This window comes from Toxorhynchites rutilus, chromosome 1 (assembly GCF_029784135.1).
Source record: "Toxorhynchites rutilus septentrionalis strain SRP chromosome 1, ASM2978413v1, whole genome shotgun sequence".
Taxonomy (NCBI): domain Eukaryota; kingdom Metazoa; phylum Arthropoda; class Insecta; order Diptera; family Culicidae; genus Toxorhynchites; species Toxorhynchites rutilus.
This window is the reverse complement of record NC_073744.1, coordinates 178464439-178477216: the sequence shown is the minus strand read 5'-3', so window position 1 is coordinate 178477216 and position 12778 is coordinate 178464439. Positions and strand designations below refer to the sequence as shown.

Genomic DNA, 12778 nt, shown 5'->3' with positions numbered 1-12778 from the left:
GGGGTTGTGTCTAGGACACGACCGCATATTTTCGACGTAAAACTAAGCAATTATATCATGCAATTCATTTCGAATATTATTTCAGCATGCATCGAAATTTTTGTAATAGACTAAATTGTTGACAGCTTATCATTGGAATGGTGGAACCGGCTGAGTCAGGGAGGCCAGCTCGACGGTACCGGTGTCAACAGATGCCTTTCAAGGCGCCGATCTTAGCTAACGAGTCCGCTCTCTCGTTACCTGGAATGGAGCAATGGGCTGGGACCCAGGGTAATTGGATCCTGTGAGATTTTTCTACCAGACTACCCCCAGGAGCTGTCTTATTCTCATAAGAAAATAACACGAGGCTCTTATAGGTTTCATCGATCGGATAGCTTCTATTGAGCTGAAGCTATCTGAATAGATAAAATAGAAAACAATCGACAAGAATTCGATTTTCTCCAAAGCGTGAAATTAAAGGTGTCCCACATGGAATTGCATCACGGGAAAAACGCTGCAGAAAATTACCCATTGGGTAAAAGTAGTTTAGAGTGTATTGTTTACACTGTATTTTTATCGCTGTCAGTTTTTCGAAAATAGGAAAAAAAAAATGGTGTCACCCACAAAGCAACGTCGCGAGTTGATTTTGCACAAACACCTGGAAATCATCAACTCTCTCTTTTCGGAATATCGGAAAAGAAGTCAGAATCGTGCAGGTGAATCGATGAGTCGTGTGATTATTACTACGTTACTACGAAACTCTGAGCATCGAACGGAAGAAGAATTGCGGTCAGAATGGATGTTCTATTAGTAATCAGGATCACAAACGTGCCGTGAAAGCGTTTGAGCGGAGTTCCAATGCTTCGGTCAGAGATGCGGCCAAAAAGTTGAATCTATCCAAGTCTTTCGTTCAGAGAGCCAAGGACCGGGACGAACTGCATACGTACAAAGTGCGGAAGGCTCCAAATCGTGACGAACGGCAAAATACGGTAGGAAAGTCAATGCTGACGAGGCCTCAAAAATCATGGATGATGAGACTTACGTCAAGGCGGACAGCTTCCAGGGCTACTGTTCTTCACCACCTAGCACAAGTTTGATGTTCCTACGGACGTATGGAAGCAGAAATTTTCTAAGTTTGCCAAGAAATACATGATTTGGCAAGCGATCTGCTCATGTGGAAAACCGAGTGCGCCGTTCGTGACTACCGGGACTGTAAACGGACAGATCTACCTCAAGAAGTGTCTACAGAAGCGTCTGCTTCTTCTGTTGAAACAACACGAGAACCCTACGATCTTCTGGCCGGATCTAGCTTCGTGCCACTATTCAAACGATGTCCTGGTACGAAGCCAACAGGGTCACTTTCGTACTCAATGACATGACCGCCGATAATCAGCAACCATGGGCCACTATTTCGGCCTACTTGTGATTTCAATCGATCAAATACTTTATCTTGAAATGCCTGTCACACTGTTTCGCCGCCACTGTAATCCTATCAAGTTTACATCATGATGTTCGTATTATTACCACCTACGACTCGATTACAAAAGGTGATGGCATCATTCGTTACGTAAAGTTAATCTATTGTAATTACCATTTTTCCGCCCGATACCATTTTGACGACCAGTAAATAATTCACGAACGTCCGACGCAAACTTATGAATTCCTCCTTGCCAAGGTTGATTCGTCTCTCTTACTAGACGAGAATTGATCTATGGTTCCGAACTTAGCACTTCACACAGTGTAAATAATAAATTAGCACCACACAAAAATGGTCAACCTTCGCGCAGAACACTTCTCTTCCAGACAAAGCCCGCCGCCACAGCCACACAAATACTTGGCGTCCTCTTTTTTGACCGTTTGTAACCGTCTCCCCGGATGACAGTATTCAAAAATGATTCTTTGCTTCTCTTTTGCACTTCTTCTCTCTTCCAGGCAGAGTACCGCACTTGTTTTCCCACACGGGAATCCACCGTTTGGGCCACCACAAACACACACACGCGCTCTCGAACGCACACACTCAGAGCGCGCGCGGCTCAACACAACACCGCAAACAGAGCCACTGATGATCCACCGCCCCAAGGGGGAATCGAGGAGAGAGCAAACAGCGAGTATTTGGGGGGTGGGAGGACTCAATTCTTCGACTCCGAAACAGAAATAGAGGTTTCGACAACAAAACGCTTTGGTCACCGCAGCAGTCGAAAGTGGACTAAACGCTTGTGGGCTAATGCTGGACTTCGCGAGCTCGATGCCGCGACTGCCACCATGGGAACCTCAAATCGCGAGAGGCAGAAGTGGGGACCTCTACTCGGTTAAACGGCGTGAGTCACTCACGCTCTCGATCTCGCCCCTTTTCCCTGCAGGCGGGCTTCGTGTTCAACACGTTGGAAAAGTGATGGCAAAGTTTTGGTGAAGTTATATCATCGTCATGTGGGGGACACATGCAGAGCGATGCAACGTTGTTGAATTGCGCATTCGAAATAATTGACCATCGAAATAAGCAGCGATGCACATATGACACAGTGACACAATTTATGGGAATTTGTGTCAATATATGCGCGCGGTCATCAATGGGACCGCGTAATACCTCATGAACTATTATGAGCAGGCTGATGTCAGAGTTTAAGTTACTCACGCGCAGCGTTTATCTCTGGTTTTCTCCGACATCTATGTCTCCGTGTATTTAAAGTATGACTCTGAGTTCCTCTCTTGGTGGTCAACAGAGGAGCGAGCTTCTCTATATGGTTGGTATTTATTTGCTCAATGAACTTTGTTGCATTTCGCGCGAAGGCTTCACACGATAGGGATGTCTGCTTTTGACGTAGGACTACGTCTATAATTTCTATGCTGGGGTGTATGTTGAAAGTTTCAAAAACGAGAGCGTTATGCCGGACCAACAAGATTTTGCGCGTCAATACCTCCTAACCAACTGAACGGAATGATATTATAACTACAGTAGGACCCCGATTATCCGCGAAATAGTCTGGCAAAGCGAGCGCGGATAACGTTAATCGCGGATTACGCAATAGAGTACTAAAAATGAGGTTCAAACACGAAGAAAAGATATTTCAGCATGAAAACTATGTTTTATCAATACAGAAATCATTAAAGTGTCCATCTATAAGCTCATATACACTAGTGTATAGATAAGCTATTTCTATTGCTATTTCTTTTACTCGACCAGTTGCTTCTACAAAATGACGCAAAATAATCGATTCTTTTCAGGACCACCAACAAGTCCTACGTCTATCTTGCGGTCTCGTAAATATAATCTACTTCTTGTTTTTTCTAGGTAGAAGAGTATCGGAAAAAAAATTTTATGATTTTTTTCAAATTTCTGATTTTCCAGTTTTTTTCCGAATTCTAGTTTTTTTTAAATTTTTGAATTTCTTTGATTTTGTTTTATTTTTTCTGATCTTTTATGAATTTGCCTTTTCTATTTTTTTTTAATTTGTCCTAATTTTTCTCAATTTATCTAGTTTTATTTTAACTTTTTTGATGTTTTCCTTTTTTGTGGTTGTTTGATGTTTTTTCTGTATTTCTTGGTTTTTATATTTTTATGATTAACTTTTTTAAATTTTTATTTTTTTTCGAATCGGTTTTTTTTTTAATTTTTCAGCTCTTTTTTTGAAATTTTTTGAAAAAAAATTCTGTTTTTCATAATTTCTTTTGAATATGTTGAACTTTTCTGGATCTTTCATGAAATTCAGGATCATTTCTGAAATTCAGCAGAAAAATTCAGAAAACAACAAAACAAAGTATTTTTCTTGAAATTTTTCTGAATTTTTTATCCTCACTTTTTCAGCATTTTTCCGAATGCTCAGAGCTTTTAGATTTTATTTGAGTTTTAATTCATTTTTGTGTTTTTTTAAATTATTTTGAAGTTTTCTAATTTTTTTCTGAATTTTTCCGATTTTTTCTGATTTTTAAAAATTTCCCTTTTTCCTGAATGGTTCCTCATTTTTCTTAAGTCTTTTTAATTTTCTCTCTGTTTTTTCTTTTATTTTCTAGGTTATGTTATATATTTTCAAAAATTTTTGAATTTTAATTTTTTTAAATTTCGAATTTATATGTATTTTTCAGAATTTCTCCGATTTCTTAATTTTATCTGATTTAAAAAAATCTGTTTTATGATTTTTATTATGTATGTTCCTGTTTTTTTTTCATTATTTTACGTTCTTTAATGTTTTTTTTATATATTTTGTAAGCTTGTCTGAATTTTTCTGATTTTTAAAAAAATTTCTGATCCTTCCTTAACATTTTCTATTTTTTCTGTTTTCTTCTCAATATTTGTTATATTTCTGTATATGTATTTCAATTTATTTTTGAATATCATCTTTTTTTTCTTATTTTTTCGGCAGACTTATCTCACTTCTTAACTAGGCGAACCTAGCCAGAATTTTCACCTGCCCCCGGGCTTCTGAATGCCAAAGGGGGACTAGGCTCTGCGGAATGCACGTATCTGCATGCTCGTGCTGTTTCAGTCCTGACCGAGAAATTGTCGGACAATCGCGCAGGTGCTAAGGATGACCGACTTTTGGATGCCGGCCAATTCCTTCTCCATGTTCAACACCTTTAGCGCTTCCAGAAGTGTCTTCGGGACAATTCCAGTTCCAGAGAGAACGACTGGAACAATTCTTGGGACCTCCCTTAGCCCCCACAGTTCCTTGAGCTCCACGGCCAATGGTCGGTACTTGCAGATTTTGCGACCGTGGGTCTCCTCCAGATTCTGGTTCAGTGGAATAGCGACATCGATGATGGTGACTTTGCGGTCGCTCTTGTCGTAAACCATTATATCTGGGCGGTTGTGGTGGATCGAGAGGTCGGTCAGAACAGTGCGATCCCAGTACAGCTTGAAACGGTCATTTTCCAGGACAGGTGCAGGCAGGTACCGGTAGTTTGGTACGTTGTCTTCCAGTAGAGCACATTGGAGCGCCAGTTGTCGATGAACAATACGGGCCACGTTGTTGTGGCGCTCGGTGTAGGCTGCGTTGGCCAAAACGGGACAGCCTCCCATAATGTGCTCTATGTTTTCACCTGGTTGATGGCACATCCGGCAAATGTCATCAACGTCTTGATGCCAGACGTACCGCCTGCAGTTTCTCGTCGGCATTATCCTGTCCTGGATGGCTATCATGTCGGCTTCTACTACTGAAGAGAGTTCACCACGCGTTAGCCACAGATTAGATGCGGCCTTGTCGACGTGTGGCCGATCCAGTTGATGGGGGTGGGCACCATGCACTGCCTTCTGCTTCCAAGCTGCAATCTTCTCCTCCACTGTCTGCAGATTGCAGTTGAGTTGGTACTCCGCTTGCGCCAAGTGCAGAGCGCTGTATCCTCTGTCGGCGGCGCAGACAGCCCGGTATAGCGCGTTTTGGTTGGCGCGTTCTGCGAAGTACTCGCGCAGTTGTCGTACCTGGGCAACACACAGTGCAGATATGTCGACTATTCCAAGTCCCCCATCTTTGCGTGGCAGTGAAACTCTCTCCAGTGCCGATTGAGGATGGTGCATTCCGGCCTCTTTGAATGCTTTCCTCATCCTCCTCTCAAGGTCCTCTAGGTCAGTTTTGCTCCATTTGACTACACCAAAACTGAAGGTCAGCAGGGGAACCGCGAATGTGTTGATCGCGCGTACCTTGTTCCCCGCGTTGAGGAAAGTCCTCAGGACACAGTTCACTCGACTCAAGAACTTGTCTCGCAGCTCCGTCTTGATGTCGGAGTGGCGAATCCCGGTGAGCTGTCGGAATCCAAGATATTTATAGGATTCGCCACGAACCATGTCTCTTATGAACTCGCCGTCATAGACCACGTTTTCTTTTTTTTTTTCAGACTTATCTCACTTCTTAACTAGGCGAACCTAGCCAGAATTTTCACCTGCCCCCGGGCTTCTGAATGCCAAAGGGGGACTAGGCTCTGCGGAATGCACGTATCTGCATGCTCGTGCTGTTTCAGTCCTGACCGAGAAATTGTCGGACAATCGCGCAGGTGCTAAGGATGACCGACTTTTGGATGCCGGCCAATTCCTTCTCCATATTCAACACCTTTAGCGCTTCCAGAAGTGTCTTCGGGACAATTCCAGTTCCAGAGAGAACGACTGGAACAATTCTTGGGACCTCCCTTAGCCCCCACAGTTCCTTGAGCTCCACGGCCAATGGTCGGTACTTGCAGATTTTGCGACCGTGGGTCTCCTCCAGATTCTGGTTCAGTGGAATAGCGACATCGATGATGGTGACTTTGCGGTCGCTCTTGTCGTAAACCATTATATCTGGGCGGTTGTGGTGGATCGAGAGGTCGGTCAGAACAGTGCGATCCCAGTACAGCTTGAAACGGTCATTTTCCAGGACAGGTGCAGGCAGGTACCGGTAGCTTGGTACGTTGTCTTCCAGTAGAGCACATTGGAGCGCCAGTTGTCGATGAACAATACGGGCCACGTTGTTGTGGCGCTCGGTGTAGGCTGCGTTGGCCAAAACGGGACAGCCTCCCATAATGTGCTCTATGTTTTCACCTGGTTGATGGCACATCCGGCAAATGTCATCAACGTCTTGATGCCAGACGTACCGCCTGCAGTTTCTCGTCGGCATTATCCTGTCCTGGATGGCTATCATGTCGGCTTCTACTACTGAAGAGAGTTCACCACGCGTTAGCCACAGATTAGATGCGGCCTTGTCGACGTGTGGCCGATCCAGTTGATGGGGGTGGGCACCATGCACTGCCTTCTGCTTCCAAGCTGCAATCTTCTCCTCCACTGTCTGCAGATTGCAGTTGAGTTGGTACTCCGCTTGCGCCAAGTGCAGAGCGCTGTATCCTCTGTCGGCGGCGCAGACAGCCCGGTATAGCGCGTTTTGGTTGGCGCGTTCTGCGAAGTACTCGCGCAGTTGTCGTACCTGGGCAACACACAGTGCAGAAATGTCGACGATTCCAAGTCCCCCTTCTTTGCGTGGTAGTGAAACTCTCTCCAGTGCCGATTGAGGATGGTGCATTCCGGCCTCTTTGAATGCTTTCCTCATCCTCCTCTCAAGGTCCTCTAGGTCAGTTTTGCTCCATTTGACTACACCAAAACTGAAGGTCAGCAGGGGAACCGCGAATGTGTTGATCGCGCGTACCTTGTTCCCCGCGTTGAGGAAAGTCCTCAGGACACAGTTCACTCGACTCAAGAACTTGTCTCGCAGCTCCGTCTTGATGTCGGAGTGGCGAATCCCGGTGAGCTGTCGGAATCCAAGATATTTATAGGATTCGCCACGAACCATGTCTCTTATAAACTCGCCGTCATAGACCTCGTAGCCTCCGGATTCGGTAAGTTGTCCTTTCAGCAGGTGGACACAGCGACACTTGTCGAGGCCGAACTCCATACAGATGTCCCTGCTTATGTCTTCGACAACCCGGATAGCTACACCTAGACGCTGACGTGAATCAGCGTAGACCTTGAGATCGTCCATGTAAAAGGTATGGGTCACTTCTTCGTGGGCGCCGTCGCCATACCTTATTTTATAGCCATGACCGTTTCTATTGAGCGTCCTACTGAGGGGGTTCAGTGCCAGACAAAACCAAAGCGGGCTGAAAGAGTCGCCTTGGAATATCCCCCTCTTTATCTGCAGCGTTCTAGACTGCAACACATTTTCCCCATCACTAAGGTGCAGAGACGTGCTCCACTGCCTCATCGCATGCTGCAGGAACCTAACGACGACGGGATCAATTTTGTAGAGCTCCAATACCCGGACGAGAAACGAGTGAGGTATGGAGTCATAAGCCTTCCTGTAATCGATATAGGCCATGCTTAGGTTCCGCTGGTTATAAACCGCCTGGCCGACTATGCGTCGATGATGGCCTGGTCTTTGCAGCCATGCGTATTTTTTCTGCATCCTTTCTGCTCTTCTGCGATGATATGGTGTTGTTCGCAGTGGGCAGAAACTTTGGCGGTTATGATGCTGCTTAATATCTTGTACAGACTCGATAGGCACGTTATCGGCCTGTACTTTGATGGGTTCAATGTGTTGCTGTCTTTCGGGAGGAGGAATGTGACGCCACGGGTGGCGAATTCAGGGAAGTTGTGTGGGTCACGTAGCACCTTGTTGAAGCACTCAGCTATCTTTTGATGTGCGACGGTCAGCTTCTTGTGCCAGAAGTTCTGAACACCATCGGGGCCCGGTGCTGCCCAGTTCCTCAGGTACCGCGAGGCTTCGCGGACATCGTTCTCTTCGACGATGATAGCTGGCATCTCTCCAATTTCACCACAACTCTCCTCCTCCCGTCTTAACCACATTTGCCCGTCGCGATGTTGTACTGGGGTCTCCCAAATACCAGCCCAGAAGTTCGTCACATCGCTAATATCTGGCAAACCTTCGCGGTAGTCGGGCTTCTCGTCGCTAATGTGGTCGTAGAACGCTTTTTCGTTATCTCTGAACATCCGATTTTGTTCCTGGCGCTTTGCAGAGTCAGAGTAACGTTTCAGCCGTTTAGTTAGGACGCTCAATTGCTGTACCAGTGTGTCGAGTTTTTCCGTCAGCTGGTGAGCTCCCAGCTGGCGAAGTTCAGTAGGCCGCACGATCACAGCAACTTGGCGACATAATTTCGCCGATCTGCTGCCTCTTTTGTACGCCATCAGTCTTCCAATTGCGGCGCGCTTGTTTAGGATCCGTTGCTCCAATCTCCTTCGCCATGGAGGCTCACGCCTTTCACGGAGATGTTGGAGCAGTCCGCCTCTTGGCCTAATACGGTATCCTAAACTTTTGGCGGTCGCCACAGCAGCACAGTAAACTTTCAGTTGCAGCTCCTCCATGTTCTCAGCATCAACCAAGTGCAGCGGAAGAACGTGCTCGTTCATGAGCTTTACTGCACTTGTCAGCCTGCGGGAATGCTGCAACTTCGGGATCCTGGGGCGCGACAATGGGTCTGTGTCGCGGAACTGTGAGATCGCCTCGTCGTAGTGGAAGACCAGATCGCGTAGTAGTTGTTGATCTGGCTGTGGGTCTTCCGGCTCAGGGGGTTGTAGTACTGTGGCCTCCACTGGTGCTGATTCGCGTGCCCCACTCGCGAATGAATTGCTCAGCCGTACTGAACTTCGTCTCGACACATCGCTTGCTCTGTTGTTCCTGGAGCTTATTTCTCTCTGCACCTGCTGCTTGATCTCGTCGATTTGCGTTTGGGAGAGCATGTTGTTGCGTACTATCGCTCTACGCCTCGCGTTCATCGCGTTCTGATCAAGCCTCCCGACGAACTCTGGATACGCTTCCTCGAACATTGTTAGTATTCGAGGGCGACCGCTCATGTCCGTCTCCAAAGCAGTGCAGATGTAATAGGCGCGGATCACGAATTCATTCATTTCGTGTGTCCACATGATCCGGCGCCTAGTGGTACCCACAAGTGTGGACGACTGTCGTCTGGCAGTCGCAACACGTCTCGTAGGCGCAGCGTTTCTTGGGTGATGTCGATGGCTGCTGTTTCCGTGTGGCGGTAGCTCTTCGGGTTGAACCCGGCTGGTGGCCCGCTCTTGCACATCGCCCTCCAGCCGCTGGCCGCTCGCTCTTACGCCCGTTCCAGGACCAGCTCCAGTTCGGGGACCCTCCTCGGGTGATCGCATTCTAATTATTCTTCGTGATCGTAGCTCCATTTTATTGGGTGTATCTCCTTTGCCCGGGAGACAGCGGGTTGGCAAGGCCTCCATGACCCGGGAGGCCTTCCCCGGGAGAGATATAGCGCTCTGACTCGCTCGCACCCCCTCACTTAGCCACTTTCGACACCCGTTCTCGGAGCCAAGACCAGGTGTGTGTTTCCAGTTCACGCCCGATCTAAAAATGTCGTCATATGATCTTCGTGGAGGCGTGAGATAGGAACATTTGAGACCAACAGGCAGGCTCCTACCCTATGTTGATCCCCATTTGAGAACCTATTGTTTTATTTTTTTTTAATTTTTTTTTTATTATTTGAACTTTTCTAAATGTTTCCTAAATGTTTTCTGATTGTTTTGAGTTCGTTTGATGTTTTCTGTATTTTCTGACATCCGATTATTTATGTTCTTCGGGTTGTCCTATTTTTTCTAATTTTTGGGAATTTTAGAATTTTTTTTTATTTGTATATTTGTTACTAATTTTGCGATTTTTCCAATGCTTCTGAACTTTTTCAAAGTTTTTGAAGATGTTTAAATTTTGAATTTTGAGTTTTTTCTAAAATTTCCTAGATTTTTCTGAATCTGTTTTTTTGTATATTTTTCTATTTTTATCTGAAATGTTCTGAGCTTTTCGGAATTCGTCTGAATTTTTCTAAACTTTTTTTTTATTTTTTTCTGAATTTGTCTCAACGTTTGTATTTTCTTTAAATGTGTTCAAATTCTTCTGGTGTTTTCTGAATTTTCTGATTTTGTTTAAAGTTTTTTGAATTTTTCTGAATTTGAACTTTTTAGAAAATTAACTTTGTATTTTAAAGCCTGTATAGTTGAAAAAATAATCAATCAACCATTTCGTGTTGACAAAGATGAGTATCGACATCCATCGTGACGTGAAACAATTTCTTTCTATCACATTAACGAGCCTAAAGACTGTTATAAATTGTAAAATTGTTATAAACACCTAGTAATGACTCTTACTGAACCACTGAACTTCAACAGTTTCTTATTTATTTCGCCGTATCAAGCTTCGCGATGCGGATGTAGCGCCAATAAAAATTGCCCTAAGCTCTAAGTTAGTAATTTCAAAGCATATGTATGTCCCCTTCTCAGGCGTTGGCGGTTATCCAGCTTTCTAATTGTATTATGCTGTCTTTTCGTTACAGTTTTGAGTTTTTGCTTGTACTAGAAATAGAAAATAATATCAAGTTATTCAGCTTAGAATATTCCACAGAATTGGACTCAAGAATTGGATACAGATACAGATTTTCGGGAGACTTTATAGGTCGAGTTAATAAAAATTCGAAGTACACCGCGAGTAATCGGTTTTCCACCTTACTAACCATAGATGTAAGAAAATTGTTTATATATATAGTTTTAAAGTTATATTTAAGAATTCGGCTCCTTTAAACTTAAGTAACTGAGCCTGTAAAAATAAACGAATTAAAAAAAATAAAAATAAAAATTCGAAAGGTCTTTGGATACACAAAAAAAACCAGACAATCTAAATGAAACGGACACACGGAAAAAAGAATCCAGACAAAAGAAATAAAATTTCATAGCAATCCCTATACGTCTATTCGATTTTTTATTTGTCTGATGAAATGAAAATTAAAAATACTGAACGAACAAAGAAAAAAAAATCAGGACACACAAAAATATCTGGTCGAGACAAAAAAAATCCGAACGATGATAACCGACAAGATGAAAAATCCGGACATGCGGAAAAAAAAACTTAACAGACTAAAAAAATCATAGCAAACTTAGAAAGTCAAACAGATGAAAAAAACGTGGTAGACAAAAAAAAAAAAAAACAAATAGGTGAAAAATGCTGAACAGACAAAAAAATGGAAAAAAAAGGAAAAAGCACGAAAAAATAACCTTGACAGAAAAAAAATACTACGAACAAAAAATAAAAACCGTAGACATACGAAAAATAATCCGATTTTTTTTCTGTATTATAGTGACTTTCAAGGCTTCTGCCTGGTTCGTCACTTTTACCTTCCATTTTGGAAGAATGTCGGGAGTGAGAATTGAACTCGTGATCTTGAGCGTGAGAAGTATGGATGTTACCTCCACGCCAGATCGGCTCCACATAATCCGAAAAACATAAAAATCAGAACGAACTTGAAACACCAAAGCATAAGAAAAAAAATCCGGACAGACGAAAAATTTAGAACAGATGAATCAACCGGAAACGCGAAAAAAAGACTCAAAAATAAGCCTTCAAAAATCAGACGAAAAAAACCGGACGAACAAAATCTGACAGACGAGAAAAACCCTTCTTCTGTCCGGGCCAAACAGACGAAAAAATATCCGGTCGCGAAAAAATGTTCGAACACAGACAAACAATTAGGACATACGAAAAACAAAATTGGACAGACGAAAAAAAAATCGAGTGGATACAGAAGAAGCAGAAGAAAAAAAAATCCAGACAGACGAATAAAAACAGGCAGGCGGATAAAACCAGAGACCGATGAACCTATTTGGACAGATTACAAAAATTCGGACAGACCAAAAATATGGACTGATGAAAAAAAAATCGGACAGATGAAAAAAAAAACCGAAAGTAGGGAAAAAAAATCTGAATACACTGAAAATAACAAACTTAAAAAAAAAGAACAGAAGAACAAATCAGAAACAGACGAACTTGAACAGTTTAAAAAAAATCCGTCTCCCATACAAACAAAACACAAATTTCTGCATAACTCGAGAATTAATAGAGCAAAAGGAACCAAAATTGAAATGTGAGAATTTTAAAACACAATAAATGTTTTTTTGAAAATTGAAATAGATTTTTTGAAAATTGTTTTTTCATATGTTAGTCCATTTGATGTTTGTTCTAACGAAATTGATCTCTATTCGAATATGGAAATGGATTTTCACGTGAAAAAATACACTCCTATATCTTTTATCTAAACATGAATTGCCAAATGGAAGGAATCGTCCGATTTGAGCTGTCTTCATTCTGTTATATTTTCTGTAACAAACATGTATTCCATGAAACGGAGAAACATGTAATTTGCAAGCGATTGAAGAATGTTAAACGAGAATTGTGTCTGAAAATAATAATATATCATGATGACGACTTTTGGTAGAAGAAGCTTGGTAGAATTTAGAGTAAAAGCAAATTGTAAAGGATCAAAGGGCAATCAATCAATGAAGATTTCTGCGATTTGACCCACCAACGTTGGCTTAGTAAGA

The 12778-nt window shown here is 43.1% G+C and overlaps 2 protein-coding genes across 9 annotated transcripts in view; both read right to left on the bottom strand.

The window, feature by feature from the left end:
* LOC129764258 (moesin/ezrin/radixin homolog 1) overlaps nucleotides 1-12778 on the bottom strand; it is a 114866-nt gene that overhangs the window by 48187 nt on the left and 53901 nt on the right. For 5 of the 8 annotated variants that reach the window (XM_055763211.1, XM_055763449.1, XM_055763527.1 and 2 more), the window contains exon 1: nucleotides 1571-2192. The exons of 2 other annotated variants lie outside the window; for them this stretch is intronic. In XM_055763211.1, the coding sequence (XP_055619186.1) occupies nucleotides 1571-1591 (21 nt within the window). In that variant the 5' untranslated portion in view covers nucleotides 1592-2192. Of the gene's footprint in view, nucleotides 1-1570; nucleotides 2193-12778 lie in introns of those variants that run through there. One more of the 8 variants, XM_055763770.1, reaches the window with a different exon arrangement.
* On the bottom strand, nucleotides 4337-10961 carry LOC129764607 (uncharacterized). The gene is made up of 2 exons (XM_055763897.1): nucleotides 9860-10961; nucleotides 4337-5790 (listed from the first exon to the last, which is right to left on the bottom strand). The coding sequence occupies exon 2, from the start codon at nucleotides 5753-5755 to the stop codon at nucleotides 4457-4459; it is 1299 nt and encodes a 432-aa protein (XP_055619872.1). The 5' UTR covers nucleotides 5756-5790; nucleotides 9860-10961; the 3' UTR covers nucleotides 4337-4456.